The sequence below is a fragment of the Argiope bruennichi genome, chromosome 1, assembly GCF_947563725.1.
Source record: "Argiope bruennichi chromosome 1, qqArgBrue1.1, whole genome shotgun sequence".
Classification (NCBI taxonomy): domain Eukaryota; kingdom Metazoa; phylum Arthropoda; class Arachnida; order Araneae; family Araneidae; genus Argiope; species Argiope bruennichi.
Window position 1 is genome coordinate 50,379,191 of NC_079151.1, and position 26,953 is coordinate 50,406,143.

Genomic DNA, 26,953 nt, shown 5'->3' on the forward strand with positions numbered 1-26,953 from the left:
TTAAAGTAATATAATTTTTTATCAAAAGACTTTTTATTACTTAATTTTGCATTTTAGGAATTGAGGAAATAGTTATACCACCTGCTCCACCTCCTGCATTGACACATGATATTCCAGATTCTAGATTAATCATCACTCACTTGACTGTTGAGAACTTTAAATCTTATGCTGGAGTACAGGATATCGGCCCTTTTGATAAAGTTTGTTTTATTTTCTAGTTGTTCTACTTGTTTTAAATAGTATCTGCTTATTTCAAAAGGTTTACAATTCTGCAAGTCATAATTTTTCTTAATTTAATATAATTTATGCTTAATTGTTTAAAAAATTTCAGCTACAGAACGTTTTTATGTTTTAAACAGTATTAGTGGAAAGATAGAATAGTTTAATTACTTTCTTGATATGATGACTATTCTTATAAATCGCTAGATTAAAATAAAACATTAAGGTTGTTATTTTAGTGTTATCTTAAAAACTCATCTTATGTGTAATTTGGGGAGGGGGGAGACTAGAGGTTCAAATGAATTTTTACAAAGTTCTTGACTCTAAATCTAAAATTTACTTAGTTATGTGTTGTTTCTTAATGTATATTAATGAATGAATGAATTTCTTTGCAGGAAATTTAAATAAATTGATCATATTTTTCTTGCCCTAACCACTTCTCTGATTTTGTAAAATTCTGCTTAATATAGAAGCTTGTGAATTCTAGAAATGCTATTAGTAGTAGTCACCTGTCTTCTTACCCCCCACTATTTTTGAAAGAAATTTTTTTAAATACAACTTCACTGTACTATTTATTTGGTATGGAAGCCTACAACAGAGTTTCCCAGTCACAGTTGTTTTACTAAATTAGAAATTTTTATTCAATATGAATACTGCAAACTGTTTTGTCTTCGTTTCAAGAGATAATACAAAATTAAACTTTGACAAAGCCCTCAGTCTCAGTAATTGGATTGATTTTGACAATTAATTTCAACACTCAACGCAACAGAATGCTCCATCATTATTGTGCAATTATACTTTTACTATACACTAGCTGCTTTTAGTGATTGTCTGGTTCTCTGAAATTAACATTCAGCAAAATTTTTAATTAAATATTCTATGTAACTTTTTATTTTAATAGCTTCTGCAACAAAATGTTTTTCAGCTTCAAATTTTGATAATCATATAAATTGTACTTTATAGAAGCCTTAAGTCATTGTATTATGTATCTCTCTTTTTGCTAGCTTTTGGAAAATTTTAAATTTAAATTAAAATATAAGTTATTAAACTTCATTTGATATAAAAACATTTTTACTGAAAACAAACATGTTCTTTTGAGAAATATGAATACAGAAAACATAATCTTCAGTATTGAAATCTTATGTACATTACAGAATAATTTTCCTAACTTATGCATATTTCAAAGAATTATTCAATTAAAAAAATTATGATTCATTGTAGAATTCAATTTTAATTTTACTTTAAAAAAATGAATAATGCAAATAATATTTTATTTTGTACATATGTATACTTCTAAAAATAATGAAGCCCAAATTTTATACAGTCGTTTGTCCTTGAGGAATCATATTCTGCAAAATATTCTTGAAACTTAAGCATTCAAATAAATAAATAAACATTTCTTTTTGTGGTGAAAGCGGACATATATGAAGTTTTGAACATTACAATTTTAGAACAATCAGCATTTTCATAATCTTAAATTATTGGGAAAAATCTTTGTGCTGAATGTCATATCTTCTTTGAGATTTCATTGCAGTAATCTAAAATCATTGGTTTTTAAAAGATAATAATAATGAAATTTTCATAATTTATTCATTCTTAGTCGCAATTTAGTAGACATTTCTTTTTATTTAAAACCATTTATCTTTGGCAATCAGCTGCTTTACTGGGAGTATTGGTTACATGTAATTTTTTTTTTTTAATCTTATATATATAACTTCATGATTTTGCCAAATTATAAAATATTAAAACCATGTTATCGTAATTATCTCTCACTTCTTGTTTATTGTATATATGAACGCTTTCTAATGGAAATCGGTCCTATAACATCATATTGCTATTAAAAGCATAAATATATGTTACATTTATCTTCTAAATTTTGTGACATTGAAACTTCATTTTTTATACATCTTATAAACTGCACAGATATAAAACAGAAACTTGTTCTTTAGCTTTCAACAATGAAAGAAATCATGCACTCAGATTTTTGATTACACAATGAAAATAGTTTGAACTCAAAGCAACAATGTAATCTGTTTTTGGAAATCATAAAAAAACATAATTTAAAAAAATTCTCAAAATTCAGCAAAAATTTGCATGACTATTAAATTGGCATCATGAAAAAGATAATTTAAAAAATTTTTAACTGATGTAAGAAAAGGATTATTGAAGATGTATCTAAATTTCATTAATTTTCATATGAAATAAATTTTTCAAACTTATCTAAACTAAAAATTATAATCATTTTGTCAGCATGATTAAAAAGAACAAAAGAAATAGGATTATTTTTCCCATTTTCATAAAATTAAATTATTAACATAAACATTTAATACTTTTACTTTTGATCTAACTTAGGGACTCAGACAGAAAGCAACAACTGACGATCACTGTTCATATTTTTGTATTCTCTTTGATACTAACATTAATGAAGTTTTCTAATCTAAAAGCAATTGAATTTTTTTAACTGTACTTCTTGCCTTTAACTGCACTGTACTTCCCCCCATTGTAATAATGTTAGAAAGATATATATTCTATATATTACTTATTTTATGAATAAGTAATAATTTTTGATATTAAGGAGTTTTCATTTGTGACTAGTAACAAGTAATTTAAACCAGATTTTGTTATATCAAATTACTTCAAAGAAACCTTCTATGACTTTCTATTCATTAAAATAATGTTTGTTGCAATATATATAACTAAAACTTTTTAATTGCATTTTTTTTTTTTTTTTAGAATTTTACAGCTGTTGTTGGTCCTAATGGAAGTGGAAAATCAAATGTTATTGACGCTTTGATGTTTGTATTTGGTCAGAAGGCAAAAAATATTCGTGCTAAAAAAATAAATGCTTTAATTCACAAGAGCTCTAAATATCCGGATCTTACTTCATGTACAGTTGCTGTTCATTTTGCTGTTGTCAAAGAAGGGGTAAGTATACAGTACAGATATTTTTCACCTTTTTACAGTGTGTCTGATGTTTGTGACTGTCTCTGTATAATGAAGCATTTGAAATGATTTACATTCATTATTTTAATGAAAATAGCATCCTAATAATATTGGAAAAATTCTGTATGTGGTAAAATGTAACAAGGATAATACAAAGAATTTCTTGTAACTTAATAATTAATATCAATCATTTAAAAATAACTGTTAACTTAAAAACTGTAAAATACAACTCCAATTTCTGGTAATAATGCAGATAGTAAAATTGAAAAGCCCATTTCAGTTTACAAAATAGACTTATTAACATCTGTTCTAAATTTTCAATGCTTTTTATTTTTAGATAAAGAGTTCCTATGTACTTTAGATCGTCCAAGATGTTGTACATTATTTGTTATGGATTAGCTTCGTCTTTTCAACAGTCTCTTATGAAATGTTTAGACAATAAAAAATTTGTATTATGCTTTGATGAAACTTTTAACTCCATTCCACAAAAATTCCGAATTGTCATTGTCAAAAGAAGCATAATTGCAGAAACTACTGCATTAGACAGTTATTTTTGCTTGATCATATTAAAAATCTACGACTGAAGGGGGGGGATACCAATACTGGAATAATGATTGCAAGCTACTTGAATATTGGTGGAGCTACTCAAATTGAAAAAAAAAGAGGCTTTTTAGTAGAACATTTTATATTTGTTAAGAATACTATAAAAATATTTGAACATATGTCAAAAAATGTTATTGTTTTAAAAACTGCATCTTGTTTAAACCCACATTTATTGAAGATCCTTGTTTTTTTTTTTTTTTTTTTTTTTTTGCTCATTAAAGTAATGGAGCATTGTTATTCCATGATGATGTAATAAAGGTTATTAATGATGTTCATACATATCCTCTTATATTGCATATACATACAGGGATTTTTTTCTTTTTCCAGATTTGAATGGCAACTCTGTTTTAAGTAAAATTTAATCTATTAAAAATACTACTAAATAATCCTAGAAATTTCATGTTTTTCCTATTGCCAATTATACACTACTGAATTCTAGATGGAGAGCTGAAAGAAATTTGTACATTTTATCCAAACACTGATATTAAAACTATTTTTTATCCAAATTACTTAAGTTAAAACTTCATATGGATTGAATATAAAAGCATTATAATTGAGTATATTTTGCTTTTTCTTGCAAGCATCTAGAACATTTACGTGCAGGCAGAGCTACAAGTGCACTGCTAGAGCAACAAAAAAAAAAAAAAAAAAAAAAAAAAAAGTGATATCATTGAAAAGATATTTTTTGAATTTTAAGATGTTGCAATAATTATTTTTGTACTGTAATATTTTTGGGAATTATCATAGAAAAAGGCCAAAAATTTACTTAATTTTTAATTAAATCACAAAAAATCATTTTGCGATGCACAAAGTATATATGTACCAGTTTTAAAAGTTCTAGACCTAATGGTCTGATACACATTCACTTTTATTATAAATAAAGATATTCTTTCAATCTTGCTGAAGCAATTTCAAGATTGTTTTTTATAGAAACCATTGTGAAAGCAGAAGGGGGAAAACTACTAGTATTACTTGCATTGATTTTAGTCGTCATACATAATTTTTAAAATAAATTTCCTTATCAGATCAGAGGCATTTTGTACAAAATAATTATAACATATCTTGTTCTTGTAGATTGATGTTGAAACTTAGATGAACCTCATTTATCAAACATGCAAAAATAGATAAATAGACAAAACTTTTTCTGACTGATTTTAAGACCAAATTGAAATATGTCCTAGCAATTCTTAAGTGATTGGCCATACCTAACAGTAGAATATTTTGTAGATTGAATAATTTTTATTATATTGTTTTATAATCTTTGAACTTCAAACTGCAGTTGCTGTATAGGGGATTCATCTGAGTCAAAATATTTGTATTGTTTTCTATCAACATAATAAAATTCTTTTTAGTTTTCCCAACACCATCATGTGAAACATTGAATATTTTCTAATAAATTGTTATAACACCACATTATGTGTGTTTTAAATCTTTTTAGTAGTTATGTCTAATCATGCATGCAATCTTTTGAATTAGTGGCTCAAATTTTCCAAAGTAATGTTAAAATACTTCTATATTTTTTTCTATATATTAACGAACAGTGATGTTAACATGTTAAAAAAAATTTTTAATGTTTTCATAAAGCTGTATTCTATGTAAGACATGAATCTTGACTTAAGGTGACTTCAAATTAAGAAAATGAGACAAAAATATCTAATTACTGTTGAATTTGAATTGTCCAATTCCAAAATATCATATTATTTTGTTCCTTTCAACTGATGAGAATTTTTCTAACCATTCAAAGAAATATTTCTTATCTTCAAAAACACATTATATAATACATATGTATGTCTGATTGGGAAAATTGGATAAATTTTTTTGAAATTGATGTATAAATTTTCTTACCTGAATATATGTTAGATATAATTTTTTTTAAACTTTCTGCGCTCAATGTTTACCTCTTTTATTTTAAGGAAGGAAAAGGCGTTATAGTGAAAGATTCAAGATTTACTTTGTCAAGAACAGTTCTAATAGATGCTTCATCATACTATGAGATGGATGGTAAAAGAATGCAATACAAAGATGTTAGACGTATTTTGAAAGCATATGGGATTGATATGGATTATACAAGATTTTTAATTATGCAGGTAGTTCCTTTTTTTTTTTTTTTTTTCTTAATCAATTGATGGTTTAATAGAGAAACCTACAGTAATGTAAATCACATTCTTCACTTCACATCTTCTTAGTTCATTTCACATTTTACTTTATTTATCTATGTTGCTTTTTTGTTTTAATAATAACATAATATTTTCTACAATTTTTCTTTATATTTATAGGGTGAAATCGAATCTATTTCACTTATGAAACCAAAGGGGCAAGCAGAAAATGAAACTGGAATGTTAGAATACATTGAAGATATTATTGGTTCTAACCGTTTGATTGAACCTATAGAACATTTTAAAGACCTTTTGAAGGAGAGAAGGGCTGAAGAAGCTGAAAAGGTACATTATTTGTATAAAATTTGTAATTGATTATATTTATGAAAATATATTGATAACAATGTTGTATTTATTTGCATGTTTTACATAATTGTTGCTGTAAATAGGGTTTTGTAAATCACTCTCCTTGAATTGGGTTGTGAAGATGAATATCAGGTTAGCAGAAAATATTCTGTATCCTCTTTTCCTTTTCTCCCCTTCCCCACATTCTACAATATTTTTCAGTAAAAATAGTTGTTTAAATAAATTTCTTTTATTTAAATTATTTCACTAAACAATTGATTATCTGTTTTAAATTTCTATTTAATCAACATTATTCACCATCTTATTTTCATATTTATTCTTTAAAGTAGAAAGTTGCAAATGAAAAAAAAGCATGGAAACCATGTTTTAGATTATTTATGTTTGCTACCCCCCTGTAAAATCATTTATATAGCATAAGGGATGACAAATGCAATCGTCAGTGTGGCCAGTGGTGTGGGAATTGTCAGACCATTTCTTGAGTTCAGGAAAAGTCCAAGAAAAAGTAGAATGGAACATTGTTGGCAACTAATGAAAATCAATCATTTACTAATCAAAACAGAGACCATCCATGTTTTTGTGCAGACACTAGGTTGAGAAAGATTTATATTTAAATATTGTTTGCCAAAGGACTCGAAAACCCTCTGTGCTTTTACACGTGCTTTAGAATGGGTTTCATTTGTCAAAACAGGGAAGATGAAAGGAGATGTTTACATTTAAAAATAAAATAAACTGAATTACTCATGGATTTATGAGACATAAACATTGCAGATAACTTGCAATATTGTCAGAAAAAGATACAAATTCACAATTAAATATTTCAGAGCAATTTTTATTTACTGTATAGGGCTTGAAAATTAAATTATGATTAATAAATAAAAGGGTTTTTTTTTTTTTTTTTTTTTTTTTTTACTTACTAAATAGTAATGATTTTTTTTTTTAATTTTGAAATGTTTCTCTTTTATATGTTATTGAATTTTTGAAAATATTTTGAGATTAATAACAATGGATAACCTACACTTAATTTAAAACATTTTATTTTCATTTAAGGAGTTTCTGTAAATTTGAAATGTCTTAATAATATAAATATTATTTTTAAACTTTATGCTATTTTCAAATATAGAATTTAATATCATTAAAAATATTAATAATGATGATTTATTACTTAAAAATATTGGCATTTTTCATATATTACATGAAATAATTATCAAAATTTGAACTAGCCATATAAGCAATCAATATGCAAATTTGAAGAAATAAGATAATGTGGTCAGAAATGATACTCACATACACATGAGGAAAAAAAATGAACTAAAAAATGCCTAATAGAGCAGAAATCAGTTCAGAGAATTCCAGAAATGTGCTCATCCTTCCACATATCACCTCTTAATGAGATAAAATTGTTGAAAGGTACTGTCAAACTGACTTGTTAATGACAAACAATATCTGAGGAATTGAAATTTCTGGTATGTAACATCATTGGCATTGTATCGTCATTTGAGAAACTGCTAGAATTCTGAAGAACAAATCATGTGCATTTAGATTATAATGAATTATGATTCAATTTTGCAGGCTGTTTTGTGTCTGTTAACCAGATTATTATTATTTGAATACTTTTATATTCTATGCACTTATCTAAAAAATAAATTTTACTCCTTTATCCTGTTTTCTTCTATTATTTATGGCATTGCACTAATAATTTGATTGTATAATCTGTTAATTTATCATTTTTAGATGAAATTGCATTTGAGGCTAAGTTTAGCATTAGCCAAAACAGTTTAGATACAGTAAAATTAGTTAAATTAGCAAGAATAGGAGAGAAGAAGGAAAGGAGCAAGAAAAGTTAGGATTAACTGTCATATCTAATTTATTGCATACAAGCCACTTTTGACGACTACCAGTATAAATGCTTGCTGAAATATTCTATATAATTTGGTCTCTTAATATCTTTTTCAGTAAAATATTTTTAAGCTTCAGATTTTGTTAGTCATATAATTCGCTTGTACTATTGTATAAGTCTTAAGCCTTTCTGTTCATTGTACTGCATATCTAATTTGCTGCGAGCTTATGTATAATTTCAACTTTAAATTAAAGTGGAAATGATAAAATTGCAATTAATATAAAAACATTTTTAATTGAAACTAAGCTTGTCTTTTTTTTTTTTTTTTTTTTTTTTAAATATTAGAATTGAAAACTGAGTTATTCGGCATTGAAATCTTTTGTACAATACAGAATAATTTTCATAATTTATATAATATCTTAATAATTATTCAGTAAAAATTTATCTCCATTGTTTTGGACTATAAATATACTTAAAAAAAATATGAAGTTTAAATGTTATACAGTCCTTATTTAAATATTACATATTCTGTGAAATATTCTTAACACTCTGACTTTTAAATAAATAAACATTACTATCTTATGCAATCAAATTTGATTGATTTATGAAGTTTTGAATAGAATAGTTTAGAACAAATGACATTTTCATAATCTTAGGAAATCCAATCTTGAGAAACCCTGGACGATGATTTACGTATCTTCCTTAAGACTGCCGATGAAGTAGACTAAAATCGCCCATTTTCGTGGAATATGTTTAAATTTTCATAAAGTAGTTCAATTTTAGTGATTGATTTTGTTGATTAGAGTGTGATTCTTTTCGTTTAAAATGTCTGTTTTGTCTCAAGAAAATTGAAATATGATTAATAAAGGGCAGAAGGGCTATGCAAAAATTTAAAATTCGTAATTCATCAGAGCATTTATTTGCTCAAGTTAAGTAAGATATAATTATTTACAAAATTCAGACCATTTTGTTAACAGAAGTGCATCCATTACTAACGGTTTACAAATTAGCAGTTGAGCGCTTCTTAGAGTGGATATTTTATTTATATTAAACCATGTTTGCTTTAAATAAAGTTGATTTATTGAATTAATAATATAAATATTGTAAAAAAATAATAGAAAACTTTGTCTTGCATTTATTTATTTTTAATATTATGTTTCTTATTTATTTCATTTCTTATAGACATGCTGAAAATTAAGCTTTTCTAGATTTAATTTCCAGTAACAATTAGTTTACTTTCTAATTTTGTGTTTTCATCAATGTGTGGCAACATATCGATAAAAACTAACTTTTTCCCCATGCACACGAAACGTTCTCTTGCAGGTTAATTTTAATTTTGTGTGAAATAAATTTATGAAAAATATAGTATTTCTTCATTCATTCGTTAAAAATATAAACTTATAAATTAAGTTCAAGCATTGATTTCTTGAGAGATAATTTTTTAAACTTGATGTAAAAAATCATGCTTTTGCAATATTATTTTCGGAAGTTATAGCGGAAAAACGCCGAAGTTTCACTTAATTTTTAATTAATTAAAATTATAATTAAAAATTCAAAAAAATCGCTCTGAAGTGCACTTTCTCGGCCTCTAAGGTATACTTGTGCCAAATTTGGTAGCTGCATGTCGAACGGTCTGACCTGTAGAGGACCAACACTAAAATTCATTGAACTTTATTATAAGTATAGTTGTACTATATATAGCATATTTCCCTTTTTTTTAAGGCTATTAAATTATTATTATAATTAATACTGCTTCTCTGATATTAATTTCTTGAATTAGAAAATATAAGACATCATTGCTGACTCTCCTCCCCCCTTAACAATTTGAATACGTAATCTTTTACTAAATTCTCATTAAAAAAATTTTATTTGCTTTAAATACAAGTAATTAATTTTTTTATACATTATGGGTATACATCACCTTTAATTTTCAAAACAACATTTCATAAAGAGAAGACAGCATTTTTCTGATGTGTTTTGATGATATGAAGCTGAATCTCACAAAAACTTACAAAATTCATTCAGCTATCTTTTTTATAAATTTATAACTCTAAAGCATTCTTTATGCTATAAAGAAAATAATTGATGATAAGGTCCAGTTCTCCACTTATCTTTATTCTTAGACACACTGCCGATGTGCATATATTTTTGTACTGCATCTTTCGGGAGTAAATCTTTCAAACACTTCTGAGATATGATTGGTTAATTAAAAGTAGGTCTAGATGCAAGTAAGATGCGCTAACTAAATGTAAGCAACGGATTGCTTTATTTTGTATTCTAAGTTATGCATTAATATATTTCCGATTTTAATTCTTATTTAATAATGGTTTTTCGAAGAAAGCTGGAAAACTAGATCCCTTTTCTAATTTTGATGGGTGCAGAACTATGAGATCTGCCCTAAAATAGACTTTGAATCTCAAATGTGATGATAATACATTTTCACTGTACAAACTAATCTAATTTCAATTATAAATATTTTTCGTTAAAAAAAATGTCTGAATGTAAAGCATTAATAACCAAAGGCATTACATGTCAAATAATTCTGTCACAGATAAAAAGAAAATTCTTTATTTTCAGCTTCCGTAATCAATGAAAAATAGTATTATTATAAAAAATTTATTTTTTAAAAGAAGGTCATTTTAAAAGAAAAATTCACAATTAGTTGTTTAAGTTACAACTATTTCTCTTGAAGGCTAAAAATCATAAAAATTTCATCATCAAACATAATTTACCTATATTTTAAAAATAATTTCATATCAGAGGGCTTGTTGAGCCTCGTAAAATTGTAATCTGCATCATAGTTATATTTTTGAATCATCACAGTTTTTGTACACAGTTGTTATTATCACAGTTATATTGTATGAAATATGAGATAAATCTACGAAATCTTTAGTGAATAAAGGTTGGTTTCTAGGGTTTATTGGCACAAGGGCCATGTTGCACCAATTATATGGTTAAAGAGAATATTGTATCTAAAATGCACTAATTTTTTAAAAGATTTCTTTAAAGAGATTGATATAAAAAAGCAAGCATAAAATCTACTATGGAACAAAATATGGACTTTAATAAAAATCCATATTTTGTGGAATATTAAATAGTCAATATTTTAAGGAAGAAGTATGAAAGCGCCTTCAATTTATACTTTTCAACTTTTTTCCACGAAAATATGGTATAAGACTGGAGTATGAACAAGTTCATTTCTTTCCTATAAAACACATATAAAACTATCCCATGTGACTTTGAAATGTCTAAAATTTCTATTCCTCCCTTTGAGAAGTTTGTTTTAGTTAAAAGAATAAAGCAGTTTTTCTCTTACATTTCAGAACATTGTGCAATAAATAAAATAGCATTATTTTGAGGATATTAGATGCGTCTGAAAAAAAGCCCGGGGAATTTCTTTAAAAAACTTGGAAATATCAGAAGTGAAGGAATTCAAACTGCAGAAATAGTGGCCACTGTGATCATATTTAATTTGTTTTCATGTTATGTGTAAACTAACGTTTTTCTTGTTATGTTTCTTTAAACTGAATTTCAGTATATTTTATTTGCAGTTAAAGATACTTAATCTTGTTGCAAAAGAAAAGCAAGAGTTGGAAATGCCAAAAAATGCGGCTGTTGCATATTTAAGATTGGACAATAAGCGTATTTCATGTGAAAATTCTATTTTAATATGTCAAAGGTAATATCTTTTTAATCTCATCTTATTGTGTATGTGTGTGTGTTTTGTTTGTTTATTATTATCATCTTATTATTATTATTTTGTCCAAAAGAATTATTTAAAAAAAGAAAAAAAGGCTGTAAGATTATATGTCTTAAATACAACCAGGTCATTTCTATAACTGAATAGTTATTGCAGTATAATCCTGCTTATCTTGACCAAGAGAGAAAGGTTAAGTTAAGCAGGTTAAACTGTGGTGTATTTTTGAACTGACTAAATTAACTATGAATCTTGATAGTAAGCAGATTTTAAAATTTGAACTTAAAATAAAGAATACTTTACAGTTGTGAAAAATAAATTCTCTTTATTTCATTACTGCTTTCAAGCCATTTAACTGATATCCTCTTTGATAGTAAATAACAAATAAGGAATATTATATGTTATTCAGATAGATCTGGGAGCACGGCAGTGCCCCCGCCAAGTCGAGCAAAAACAAGTGGCACGCCGTACCATCCTTTTCTCGAAGCAGTTCAGGCCATATTCGACCCCCTATAACTTCATTGTGAATAAAACTGGAAGCCTGAATATTCAGTAACCAAGCAGGCATTATATAAGCACGGTATATTTCAAATTTCATTAAATTTGAACCAGTAGTTTAAGACTTATAACTAGTCAAAGTTTGTGAATTTTGTCACTGATTGACTGACTGACCGATCATCAAAACTCTAAGACACTTCTAGTAGACATAGAAGCTTTAAATTTAGAATACAATTAGTGTTTAGTGTATAAATCAAGGAAAAACTAAAATATGCGTGCAATAATGGACGAATCGATAAATTTCTCGAAGTTTCAAGCATTATCTATTTTGTCGGCAAATTCGTCGCCAAGTTTGTCACCAGGCTCTGGGATCACTGGCTCGGCATCCGACAGCATCCAATACAGATTAATGTAAAACGGTCTATCTTATGTTGGCACTATTCTCGCCGGGAAGCTAAATTACAGGTTTGTAACAATATCTAATTTGAAGCTGCAAACGCAATGGGTGACTTTCAGAGAATCAATCTGGTAGAAGAAGAGCAAACTGATCTTCAAAGTATGATCGCAAAACTTTATGCCGATCAAAAAAGAGTCTTCGATATGATCACAAATAAAATGGACACAACTGATAATAACGCTGACGTTTTACGCTGTTTTGTGAGTGGAACTGGTGGCACTGAAAAGAGCTTTTTAATAAAAACTCTGAAAGTTTGGGTTAAGACGTATAGAAGCTTCAAATTTAGAATACAATTAGTGTTTAGTGTATAAATCAAGGAAAAACTAAAATATTTTGCAATTTCGATCTAGTTTTCTGATACACCAACTGCATAAATAACTTTGCAATCCCATATAAATATATATAATATATAGGATGCCGGGCCCCCAGATTACAAAGTTACATTTGCAGTGAATGACTCAGTGTACCAGTATATGTATAAATAGTAATAATGAAATAATAAGTGTGTATATATATAACATCAAAGCTTATGAGAAAAACCCATTGAGACAAGGAGTGGGCTTTAAAAAAATGTAGCTGAAACTCAAGAAGTACCGGAAAAGAAAAAGAGGAAGACTACATACAAAAAGAAATGAGATGCCATCAAATACAGAACTTGTAAAAAAAACCAAGTCTCGCAACTCAGTTCTTCTATCGTAAAAAGTTGTGAGATTCATGTAATACCAAGTCGGTCAATTTATTCAGTCCCTACTTAAGGGTCCTTCTGTCTTAAGTTATTACGTAATTAGTTAACCTAACAACATCTTATAGTGACCATATCAATATCAAAAATCTTTTATGGTTTAAATAAATAGATTGACTTGGCAATCGCACTAAACAATCTAATTTAATATAATATGTTAATGTAATCTAATTTAATGTAAAGATACATTGTGTTTTCATGCGATGGCCAAGTGAATCTATTCGTTTAAACCATAAAAGATTTTTGATATTGATATGGTCACTATAAGATGTTGTTAGGTTAACTAATTACGTAATAACTTAAGGCAGAAGGACCCTTAAGTAGGGACTGAATAAATTGACCGACTTGGTATTACATGGATCTCACAACTTTTTATAATAGAAGAACTAAGTTGCGAGACGGTTTTTTTTTTACAAGTTATGTTTTTGATGGCATATGATATATACATTGATTACCAAAAATTCTGGAGAAAAGAAAAAATCAAAAACTGTTTTAAAAGAATTACATGTAGAATTTAATGACATTACAACAACCAGTAGACACACATAGTTAAATATTAAAAAAAATATTCATGAGAAGAAATTTGCAAATAATTATAGTGCTATAGAAACTGGATATGTATAAAATGAAAAAATAGAATGTGTCAGTTTTGAATAAAAAAGGTATCTTCAATATGAAGATGATATCTCCTAGAAGCAATACAGCGATGCATGATGCCATGTGATCTATTAGTTCCATAAAAGTGAGAGCCAGTAGTCTTGCAAAGCAGTTTCAAGCATTGCAGGAATCTGAGGAGGAAGATTGAGACCAGCTATGCATCTTTTGAAAGTATTCCAAACGAGCTCAATAGAATTCAGCTCGGGTGATCATAATGGCTTTTCCATGCATTGAATTGTCTCCTGCTGAAATGATCATTCATGCTGCAAGTTCTGTGTGGTCTAGCATTGTCGTAATGTAACAAGAAATTATTAAACAGATGTTTTGAACCAATTATTTTTATTATTATTCTAATAATTGATCTATCAACTTTCAAATTAATATTTTTTTTTTTTTTGCATAATTGTAAAAATTAAGCAGTTATTATTTATTATTTAAATTATAATTAAAATAATATCTAACATTATTTGTAATAATAAATAGAATTTTAAAAAATCTTTTATTCATTATAAAAGCATAAATTCTTGATTAGAGGAAGTAATTTCTTATGAATTATTAAAGAAAAAATATGAAGTAATCTTTTGACAATTTCATTTTTTTAAATCCTTGTTAAAATATTTACTGTTAGGTGCCTATAATCATACTATTTTTATAATTATGTAGTAACTTATAATTCTGGTATTAAGCAAAGGGCACTAATAAGTTATTGAATTGTTTTAAAATTTTGAACAAATATTATAATAAACTTTCAGTTAATATAATTTAACTGGTTTTGTAAAAAGTACTTATTGTCTCCTACAATTCTTATGAAATTTTAGAATTAAAATATTTTCTCAAAATTTCCACTATTTTTTTCATATAGGAATGTAATATACTGTTTTAATGGTTTAATCCATTTTTTAAAATCAGATTTCATGAAAATATATTATTTTTTATATTAAACAGGGGTGTTTGTGCTCCGGGGAAACCCCGGAATTCCCGGGATTTTGAACTTCGATACCCGGAAATTCCGGGGATCGTCGTTCAAAAGGAAGTAGGAATAATAATGAATTATTTATTTTGATCTGTGTAATTTTGTTTGCTTTGAAAGCAGAAAACGCAAGGTCAGTGTGTGTGGTGAAAACTTTTCCTTTCTTTCTCCAAAGGCAGTGATAATGCGTGAAAAGGGGGAAAAAACTTCTTTTTTGTTCTTTCCTTATTGCGAGTTATGACTGATTCCCCCGGTTCTCGGACATTCTCTTCTGGATTCTTTTCGGCAAGTAGGCGCGGCAGAAAAAAAAGGGAGAGACTTCGTTCGACCAGATGTGCGATCACGTGACCTGGGTTCAAAGGTCTTAGTTTTGCAAAAAAAGTAATTCATTGAACTTTTATAATTAGGTCATTCAATACTTCATAATCGTAATTTTTCATTTCTCCCCCCCCCCCCTTCTCGAAACTCCAAAATGTCGGTAGTAAGTCCGTAAAAGTTTCAGGGGATTTTTTGGGGTCCCACAAACACCCCTGATTAAACAATGCATAAAGGTATTTTAATTAAATATATTCTACACATACAGTGATGCGTAATAGGGAGAAAGCTTTAAAAAAAAAAACCTAATGCCATCAAAAACATAACTTGTAAAAAAAACAAGTCTCGCAAGTCAGTTCTTCTATGGTAAAAAGTTGTGAGATCCATATAATACCAAGTCGGTCAATTTATTCAGTCCCTACTTAAGGATCCTTCTGTCTAAAGTTATTACACAATTAGCTAACCTAACAACATCTTATAGTGACCATATCAATATTAAAAATCTTTTATGGTTTAAATAATCAGATTGACTTGGCCATCGCGTGAAAACACAATGCATCTTTACATTAAATTAGATTACATTAACATATTATATTAAATTAGATTGTTTAGTGCGACTTTTAGTGCACACACTTTGACTAGTTATTATTCTTAAACTACTGGTTCAAATTTAATAAAATTTGAAATATACCGTGTTTATATAATGCCTGCTTGGTTACTGAAAATTCAGGCTTCTACTTTTATCTACAACGAAGTTATAGAGGATAAAAAATGGCCTGAACTGCTTCGAGAAAAGGATGCTACAGCCGTGCCGCTTGTTTTTGCTCGACTAAGCAGATATGTTTAATAACCATAAATCAGGGAAATATTGCAATTTAGTCATTGAAAAGCCATGGAAAATTTTTTCACAACTTTTGTAGCTAATTCCGACCCAATTCTTTTGTAGCGAAATTCCAATGCAAAATAAATTTGCCATTATATTAGGTTACACCTAAAAATAAAAATGATATAAATCTCAAATGATCTGCATTAAAATAAAATGGTTATTGGAGAGGGACTTATCCACAGTTGACCAGGGATATTCTGCTTATTCCCTGCAGATGTGGGGTTTCTTCATGGTTCTAACAGGTAATTTGAGGAAGATTATGCAACCCCTTCTACTGCAGGTTGTGGGCATGCTTGGATAGACAGGCATAATCTTATAGTCAGTTGCCCTATCAACATAATTGAAAGTTTCAGTAGAGGTATGAAGTATCTAAAGTAAGTTGTGAGAAGGCCATGATGACTTAGGACAAAATCGCCATTTGTAAACAATTGTGCATTAGGTATTGTTAGCTGTGATGTAACCTTTATTTTATATTCTTTACTTCATAAATTTCCTCATGGTCTCCTAAACAGGTTACAAACAATGTTTTACTTTCTTGATAGACTCCATCAAAAGAACAACACTCTAAATGTCTGGGGGAAACGATATTGTAGCCGTCATATGATGTAACAACCCAACTGCTCGAACATTGTCAGTCTATAACATCAGTTGGTGTAAGAGAGAAAGTGTGTCCTCAAACTTCAAAAGCAACAGTATGGATACCCCTATGGTGTATATGTTGCCAAAAACAAAAAAAGAATATACTACTACGTCCCCAAATATAGCACCTCTTTCCTAGTTATTCATCTTTGCAGACAAAATTCTTAGAAAAGGATTAGTGAGTCAGACATTTACTTACAAAAATTGTAAAAAGCAAATTCCTTTTTTTTTTTTTTTTTTTTCCTTTTAATCGTCTTTAAGATGGCAGCTATTCCTCAGAGAAGAAAAAGTGCCAGATAAACTAGAACCCAGAGAACTTCTAAAATCAGAAAAACTAGATATCAATATACTTTGTACATTTTATATTACATATAATTGTTAATTTTAAAATGTGATAAGACTTCATAATATGCATTAACATAACACCAATTTATATGCAGATGTTCTTAAATAAAATAATTGAGTTTGTAACATTTCATTGAATAATAAAAAATTTTCTAGAAATATAGAATAAATATGGAAAATATATAGGTTTAAATATTCATAATCTATATCTTTAGGTAATCTTTATCAGCACATTTCACATGATTGTTTATATGATGAAAATTATAATCAGAAAAATTTATGTGTTGAAATATTCATAATAAATACCTCACAATCCATTAATATTCATATATTGTAATGCGAATTGTTGAAGATTGTTCAAAACATACAAGTAATTAAAATTTAAGAAAAATATAATTTTGAATTGTTTTTTAAACTAATGATTTGTAGTAGTTATACAATAACTTATAGTTAATATAACAGTTCATTTAAATTTTCATTTTAAGATAAGCAGGAATTTAAATATTGTAAATTATTGAAAGATGTACTATCCTTAGCTTAGGCTTATTTCTGGTCAGTTATATAGTGAATAGCAGTAGCACCCAGTATATAATATGATTTGTTTCACCCTTAATTGCCATCAACAGCTTTAAACTGCTTAGAGATGGTATTTTTATTTTGCACTTTCTTAATATTTTTCTTTAAAAAGTGACATATATCATAAGCATTTTGTCTCCATGGGCTGGTGTATCTATTATCCCCCCTCCCCTTATGTTACTATGCCTTTGCTTCTAATGCTCTGAAATCATCCTCTACTGATGCTAGCGTCTGTTTTTCGTTCTTTGGTCAAATCAATGTTTGACTGCAACATTTTAGTTTTCCCATATTGTTTGCAGCAGCCCATTTATCCATCTTGCATTCATCATGTTTTTGCATTAAGGAATCTTTTACAATACAGTATGTCTTTTTTAGGATTTGCAATTTTGGTTAATCCAGGTTCAATTTCTGGGGATTTTGTTGTATGTCATATTGATTCCTTATTTAACTATTTCTAAATATTGTTTCTAACAATGTAGATTGTTCAAGGATTGCATTCATGTGCGATAATGCATTATCTTGCATTGATTTTTATTTGATAATTTAATTTTTCCAAAAAGAAGTATTAATTATTTTTTTATTGCTGAACTTTTTAGTCCCTGAGCATTATAGCTTTTTATGTTGCATCAAGTGCTCTGCATTTTTTTAATAATATTCTATATAAATTCTGTGAATTTAGGAGAGATGCAGAAAAAGATCTTGAAAAACTTCTAGATAAGAAAAAGAAATTTACTGAAGAGTTTAAGGCTCTCAAAGAAGATATGGAAAAATTGCAGGCTTCAAAAAAATCACTTGAAAATGATTTAAATGGAATTGTTAAGTAAGTTTTTATTATTATTATTCTTTTTTACATATATGCTTGCATATGACATCAATAATATTTTCCTTTGTTGTTGTATTAAAAATAATGTTTCCAAAAAGAAATAATATGTCTCTCCTATAAACTTTTTAGGATGATGAATCCATCTGTAATAAGAAGGTTTCAGAAACTGAATTTTCTAAAAAGCTTATTATTTTAGTTTTAGATTTGAGTTAGTAAAGATGCTTTGCAATATATTAACTAGCCATACTTTATGTAACTTAAACATTGAAAGCTTAAGAAGATATTGAACTAAATAAGAATAATCTGCTTTATGACAAAACATTGAAAAATGGAAAAACCAGTCCAATCACTTGAAGATGTAAATATGAAAATTTATAAATGTGCTTTTTATTTTTTTATCTGAAAGGCAAGTGAAAAATTTACAGTTAAACGTACTTTTATGAATGATTTTTTCTTAATTATTCTGAACATTTAAATCTATAGTGCATATTATATAAAAATATTTTTCATTATTTCAAATATAAATTTTTACTGTGCATCTTAAATTATTAGGAATTATTTTTTCAAAAATGTAAATTTTTCTCTGTACATTTTAAATTCTCATATATGTTAATTCTCATCTTTTTTTATAATAATGATATTGTATTTTATTGTCTTATATAACAGTCTAACATTTTAAATATGCTTACTAAAAAATTTCAATTTGTTGCCTTTTTAGGGAGCATGGTGCAGTTTTTAAGAAATGTGAAGAATTAAAAGAACAGTTTAAGCAGCTTGAACGTGAAGATGCTGCTAATAATGAGGATGGTAAACATGCTAAAGAAAAAAAGCAATCTTTGAATACAAATTTGCAAAAATGTCAAGAGGAGGTTAGTATTTATAATAAAAGAGGACTTTAAATCATCATACTAACTCGGATGTCATTCTCGTCATCTGCTGATGTTCAAATTTAGCAAGTGTGTTTCAGATTAAACCCTATGTAACTTTGCAGGATATCTATCAAAATAAACAGAGATAAATATGTTCAAAAGCTAATTTCTTTAATGAAATATCCATTATGTAACCATCAATGTCAATTTTTATTAGGAAGTAATAATCTTAATGCTTCGTTTTAATTCTCTCTTCCTGGTTATTAAAACTGATTTCAATGCCTCTTTCATTCCTTTTTGATAATTTTAATTCTTTTTTTCTCCTCTATCTTTAGCTAAACAAACTAACTAAACAATGCAATACTTTTGAAAAAGAAACTGAAGAATTGAAGTTGATGAAAGTGAAATTAGAAGAAGATAAAATTTTTGAGGAAAAAAAAGCTGCTGAGGTATTATGTTTTATAAGTGATTTCATTGTTATTTGCTTAAATATATCTAATGGTTATCATATTACTTATTCTAATCATTTTTTTTACAATAGGTCATGGGATCTTTGAAGCAAGAAACATTTATTTTGCAAGAAAAGAAGGATAAGATTGAAATTGAGTTGAAAAACTTGAAAGAAAATGTTTATGATATAAAATCGGAGGTAAACTTTTACAAAAGCTTATAGATATTCTATAATTTTCAAATTTATAACTTGTTTTTTTTTTTTTTTTTTTTTTTTTTAATGTTTAATGTAATATTCAGAATCTAATTTTGTTAAGATAATAATATGTTATTATTAAAATAATGAACCTCTATAAATATTTCAATAGTGATGTAAATCATTGATTTAAATTTTGTGCTTTTAGATGGATTTATTACAATCAGAACTTAATATTTGTGTAAGTGGTTCAAAGAAAGAAAAGGAAAAGCTATCGTCTTTAATTTCTAATTATGAAAAAACAACTGAAAATTTGAAAAAAGAAGAAAGGTACTCTTTGGTTTATATTTTGATATATATATTTGGTTATATTTGATATGTTATATATATATATATATATATATATATATATATATCTTCTCTTTTCCTTTTTTGGTTTTAGTTTGAATAGGTAATAATTTTTAGTTGCGATTTCGAAACTGTTTTGTTTCGTTTTCATTTTAGTATCGTTTTCAAACTATTTCTTACTTTAGATTGGTTACTTGTTCTTGCATTTGGTTGGAATTAAGCTGCATGTGCGCTTTTCCACAAACTGCAAATTTTAAAATATTTTAATAGTTTTTTAAAGGGTTTTTCAAAAGGTTTTTTAATATATTGCCTAAAAATTTATCATTTTCCTGAATTTACTTTTTCGAGAATTCCATGTTTTTTGGCGTTTGGGAGATATATTTTCATTTTAATAAATAAATTAAACTATGCAAGAAGTTAATAACGAATTTATCGTAGCGCATGGCCTGTCGCGCACTCTACCAATGGGCACTGTGGATAGCTTTGTGTCAGGAGCATTCACGGAAAAAAAATTACTGACACAATCGTTTTGTTTAAAAAATCTTAAAAATGCAAAAAAAATATAAAATTTGTGGAAACGGGAAGTGTAAGACTTGTCCATTAGCAGGTAAGGAACAGATCAATAATGAAAACTCAAAATTACAAATATTCTGTCAAAACAAAAACTTGATTTATCTCCTTAATTATTCAGAATGTAATTTAAAATATATTGGCCAAACTAGCACCAAGCTTAATTTAAGAATTAACAATCACAGATCCGATATAAAAAAACTTCATAAAAAATAGGACCACTGACTTCGAACTGGAGCATTTTCAAAACCATAACTTTAACAGTATTAATATCTACATTCTAGAAGACAATATTAACGAATTAAACAAAAGATTAGATCTGGAAAACATTTATATTTGCAACATGAAAACTTTATTTCCTTATGGTCTCAATAATAAATTAAATGGGGAAGGCTATGCAGATTTAAACAATAATTGCATTTATAACAAATTTAACATATTTAAAAATTTTCTAAATAAAGATAACTTTTCTAAAAGAGGTAAAGGGAAAAGAGGCAATTTTCAAATTATATTTGAGGAATTTCAAAATTACTGTAATCTGGAACACAATAGTGAAAACATTCACAAAATTAGGAAATAATTTTTTGGTCTTAGAAATAATAAAATTAAATGGTTTTTAAATAATAAATTCGAGGAATTAGAGTTTAAAAATTCGTACACAAAATGTATTATTCTAGATCTTATTAAATGTAAACTTAACATTGGAAAAAACGATTTACTTTTTAATAATAAAAATGATGTTTTCAAAGAATTCTGTGTAATTAAATTCTTGGATATTTACTTCGAATATCTAAAATTATACATAATAATAATATATTTTTTCCTCTATCAGATAAAACAACTGTTTCAGTAGCGTTTAGTTACACTTCAACTTTAAAGGAAAAAAAATTTGTAATTATAATTACTATAGCAAAAATTTAGATAAAATAAATAAAACAGACTGTTACTGTAACAAAGAAAACTATAAAGATTTTATAGATGTTGATAAAGGTCATATTATTACAGGTAATTTAAAAATTATTGAATCCAACTCTTTAAGAGATTTGATGGGAAGAGGAACAAAATTTAGATTAAGAGAAAAAATAAACCATAACAAAATTTTGTTTTCTATTGGTAATGATTTGGATGTTTTTATTGCCAAATTATCTAGAAAATATCATTGGCCTGCGGAAGGTTTCGGGGAATGGAAAGTGAGAATTTTAAAGGAAATTAAAATAAAAATGAATACTGATTTTGACAGATCTAAAGAACGTGGGATTTATTTTAGTAAAACATTGAAAAACGAAATAAAAAATTTAAAAGAAAAATTTGTTATTACAGTAATAGATAAATCAGCAAATAATTTCTGTTTAATTTGTAAATATTATTATAAAGAACTTTTAATTAATGAATATAACTCTAATGCACTTATATGTTAAAGAACACCGGGAAAAAGGAATTACATAAAAGAATGCTAGCTTTCGCAAAAAAAACCAAAACTAAGACTTGCTCTCTTAACTATCCTTATTTATTCCCAACAGTTAAATTTCATTAAAATTCAGATTCGTGACCTGTAGCACTGGCAGTTATAATTACTATACGGGCAAACATTTCTTTAAATACTTAAAAATTATCCTGGACAAAATAAAAACTGAAGACAACTTTATTATTTCTAGTAACAAAGAAGTATTGGAATTTCTTAAAAATAACAACATTAATAAACTTAATACTGTTGATTTCGAAAATTTATACACTAATCTACCTTATGAAAATTTAATAAAGGTCTGCACTTTTATATATGACGAATATTTAAATGAAAATATCATTCCTAAAAATAACTGGCTTGAGTTATGTAATTTTAATATTACTGAAAATTACATTTTTAATGGTATTCATTTTTATAAACAAGTCAAGGGCATTCCAATGGGAACTGCTTTCTCAAGTGCTTTAGCTAATATTCTCCTACATTACTATGAGAAAAAAATAATTAAATATAATTTAATAAACGGGTGGAGATATATTGATAACCTACTTTTGTTTAACTTCGACAATACTAATATTGCTACTAATTGCTATCCAAAAGATTTAATTCTAACGGAAACAAATAAAAATCAACTTGAGGCTACCTTTCTGGATTTAAAAATCAAAATTGCTAATGATAAAACAATAGTTGGTATATACGATAAAAGGGATGAATTCAACTTTAAAATAACAAAACTATGTAACTACCATTCCAATCTAAACTCTAAAATTTTCAAAAATCTAATTTTCTCACAAGTTAACAGGATCAAAAGGGTTTGCAATAATAAAAATTCCTATATTGAAGCATCAAACAACCTCATTAAAAATTTAATTAAAAATGAATTTCCTAGAAATTACTGTAATGTCAATTTTTTAATTAAACAAGGTATGGTTTGGGATTAATCCTTTGGCTTAAATAAAAATAGATCTTTCCTTGCATATTAGATCACTCAATAGATGGCACTGGGAGCCTACAATTTTTTTACCTGATTTATCATTAGTGTTTTTAAAAAGCGGGAATCACAATCGATAGCTTAAAATTTCCTTGACTGCTGATGGTAATTTCTTTCCTTTTCGTTTTTCCTTTAGTGCTATTTTATGATATTTTTGTTTATATTGTTATTTTTGTTATGGTATTTTTACTTTGTAGTGGTTATTTTCTTCTAATTTGTTGTTTTGTTTTTTCCTTTCTGTTAAAAGGGTATATCTCTTGTGCCTAATTTCAGGGGATTTTCGGGTCACGAGGAATCATTATTAGACCTTTGTCTGGATTTCCTTCACAGAAAAAATCCCTTTCTTTGAATCCCTGCCTGAGGGTGACCCTTGAGAAAGTCTTCAGGCCGGATTCTTTTCTTTTTTATTTGGTTTATTTGATTTTCCTTTTAACTTGATTTTAATACTTTTGTGTGTGTGTATATATATATATATATATATATATATGATATAAATTAATCTTTTTATACAAAAATATAGTACAGTCATTAATGTTGAGATATTCTTTTGCGTGTGTGTGTGTTTCCTTGTATATTTCTAAATTTTTTGGCAAAACTGCTTTTTATGTTTTATAAATTCTTAATTGAAAGCCAAAAGTGTTTTAATTTGCACAAATTTACTAATTTTATGTATATTTTTGAAATGTCTTTTTTCAAACACGCACACAATTCCTAAAAATTACTCATTGAAGACAATTACATAACATGTTTGAGTATATAATTTTCTTTTATTTGAATGCTCTCAAAAAATTTTGTGATATAAATCATTTACAATTTGTAAATTTTAAGATTAAAAAGTTTTCATATATAATTTTGAAAAATGCACATCCCAACTATTTGTTATATCGATTGTTTATTTAATAAACTACAGAAATCAAATTTTGAAATGTAATTATTCTTGATAAATGAATATTAATTTTACAGTAATCCAAAATTGATTGTATTTATTTGTCTTTTCTGTAGTCTTCTTAAGCAAGAAGAGGAACAAATAAAACAATTACAAAATGAAATATCATCTTTAAAAGAAGAGTTAACAGATTCAAAAGAAAAGGAGCTTTCTTTTTCTCAACAAGTATGTTTCATTTTAAGAAATGCCATAGCTATTAATTTGATTATCTGTTAAAATGTTCTAAAATGATAAAAAATTATCTAATTAATTTCTTGTTCAAATAATTATCAATTTTTGTGTGTAAAAAGAAAATATAAATTGGTTTATTTGCGATGTTTAGTTGGAATTGTATAGTAATAACTATAATAATTGTGTTAGATTATTTTTTAATGCCATGAGTAAATTCTTCCTAACCCATTCATAAATTATTGTTTTTTATCCTTTTTGCCAAAGATAAGCGCATCATGTTCTCCTAATCGAAATAATATTGTAATTTTAGTATTTTCTTTTTTACATTTGTGAAAAGTCATTGGAATCAATATATAATTCTTTGAAAAAGAGAATTTCAAAAATGTAATTTCTGGATTGGTTATCACTTGTTCACATTTTTTTATATGAAGATGCTTTATTATTGAATTTCTAAATATGGAATTCAAAATATTGGTATGAAATTTAAAAATAAAATAAATTAAACAAATTATTACTATGATAACAAGAATTTTCTTCTATTTTAACTTTTTTTTTATGTGATGATATACAAAAGTGTATGTACCTATAAGAAAATCATTGCAAAACAAATGAAATTAATAATGGAAAGAAAAGAATAAAGCATTTCATGATGTTCAAAATGTGAACAAGTGACTTATTTTTAGAATGCTGTTTAATAAGTGTTAAGAAATACTCATTTCCTCTTAAAATTTTGAAGGATAGAACAAAAGAAGAAATAAATTAATAAAACATTTACGTACAAAAAATGTACATAAAAATTAATGACATATTTACATAAAAATAAATGAACTAAATGTCATTTAATTTGTGTACTCTTCCTGAAATTAATTTTAGTATATCATCATTTTTATCTTAAATACTAATTACTTTTAATAATATTATATAACACATTCTTATATTTATTGAGTCAGAATCATTATTTATGTATTGTTTATGAAAAGAAAATTTTATACAGTACTTCATATTGCTTTATCTGTTGTGTCTGTCTTTATTTAAATATTGTAGCCAAGAATTCTATTGTCTAACTATTTTTTTTTGGGGGGGGGGAGTAAAAAGTGTCGTATAATTTTACTACTTTATAATTTTAAATATATGATAATTTTTGTTTAAATCTAATCATTCCCTTTGCATTCTTGATTTGCAATGGAATTTTACCTCGTGGATTTAAAATGGTAAGTTTGCTAGTAATATCAAATAATATTATGTAGCTTTATATGCTGTGCGTGTGGGTGTAACAAAGAGATCACGACAAAAAATTTTATATTAAGATTTATGTATAAAAATTAAACACTTTAGTCTTTTAGAAAAGCCTGAATCTGTCACATTTTTACTAACTAAATTATATTAGGCTTCTTTTAAATCTTATTTATTGGTGTTTCTTTTGGTAATATTCTTATTCAGAATTATTTCGACTGTAATGCATATTTTCATTGCATTGGTTTAAAATTTTAATCGAAAGTTTAAAATTTTGATGAATTTTGAAATATAAGCTGAAGAGGTTTCATAATACAATCTAAGCAGCAGTTTCTCAGGAGTGTGTGACTTATAATGTACAAGAGAAGGAGTAATAAGCTCTCCAATAAAGGTGTTTTCTAATTTTGAATTTGTATTAATTCTACATCTTCTTTTGGCATAATTCTGACAGCTGGCACTTGGCAGGTCAGGAAAACATAGGGAATTTAAAAATCATCTGTAATACAAAGAATTTTGAAATTTTTCTGTAAAAAACTGGGAATTTATAGAAAATTTTGAATTTCTTAAGGATTCCCCCCCCCCCCCCGCTATCTAAAAAATGCTGAATTTTTTTAAAATTGCTAGAATAAAAAAATGGTCACCCTATCTCTAATTACTAAGCACTAGTTATTGTTAAACTGTGGAAGCTCATACCTTTTCTTTGCAGATCTATACAATTTCCAAGACTAAAAAACGGTACCTTTAGCAGAGCATTTTATATTTGTAAAGAGTGCTACAAAAAAATATTTGAATGCCTGTCCAAAGATTTTGCTATTTTAAAAGTTACATCTTATTTAAATCCATGTTTATTGAAAAATAAAGAAGTATTGCATGTAAAGCAAATGATTGTTTTGCGAAAGAGATTTGCTTCATTATGCAAAATAAACTCATGTGAGGTATTATGAATTTTTAGAAAAGCAGAAAAAAATTAATCCTACAAATGTAAGGCACTTTGCAAATGAAATTGTTGCAAAGCTACTTTTAAAAATAAAATAAAATTGATTTGCTG

General features: G+C 26.8%; 1 protein-coding gene across 1 annotated transcript in view; it reads left to right on the plus strand.

Moving 5' to 3' along the window:
* LOC129977884 (structural maintenance of chromosomes protein 4-like) overlaps window positions 1–26,953 on the plus strand; it is a 65,811-nt gene that overhangs the window by 11,571 nt on the left and 27,287 nt on the right. Inside the window, exons 3-13 of the mRNA XM_056090591.1 lie at window positions 58–200; window positions 2,953–3,144; window positions 5,679–5,852; window positions 6,042–6,206; window positions 11,616–11,743; window positions 18,526–18,666; window positions 19,388–19,538; window positions 19,874–19,987; window positions 20,080–20,187; window positions 20,393–20,514; window positions 24,558–24,666. Of these exons, the coding sequence (XP_055946566.1) occupies window positions 58–200; window positions 2,953–3,144; window positions 5,679–5,852; window positions 6,042–6,206; window positions 11,616–11,743; window positions 18,526–18,666; window positions 19,388–19,538; window positions 19,874–19,987; window positions 20,080–20,187; window positions 20,393–20,514; window positions 24,558–24,666 (1,547 nt within the window). The remainder of the gene's footprint in view (window positions 1–57; window positions 201–2,952; window positions 3,145–5,678; window positions 5,853–6,041; window positions 6,207–11,615; window positions 11,744–18,525; window positions 18,667–19,387; window positions 19,539–19,873; window positions 19,988–20,079; window positions 20,188–20,392; window positions 20,515–24,557; window positions 24,667–26,953) is intronic.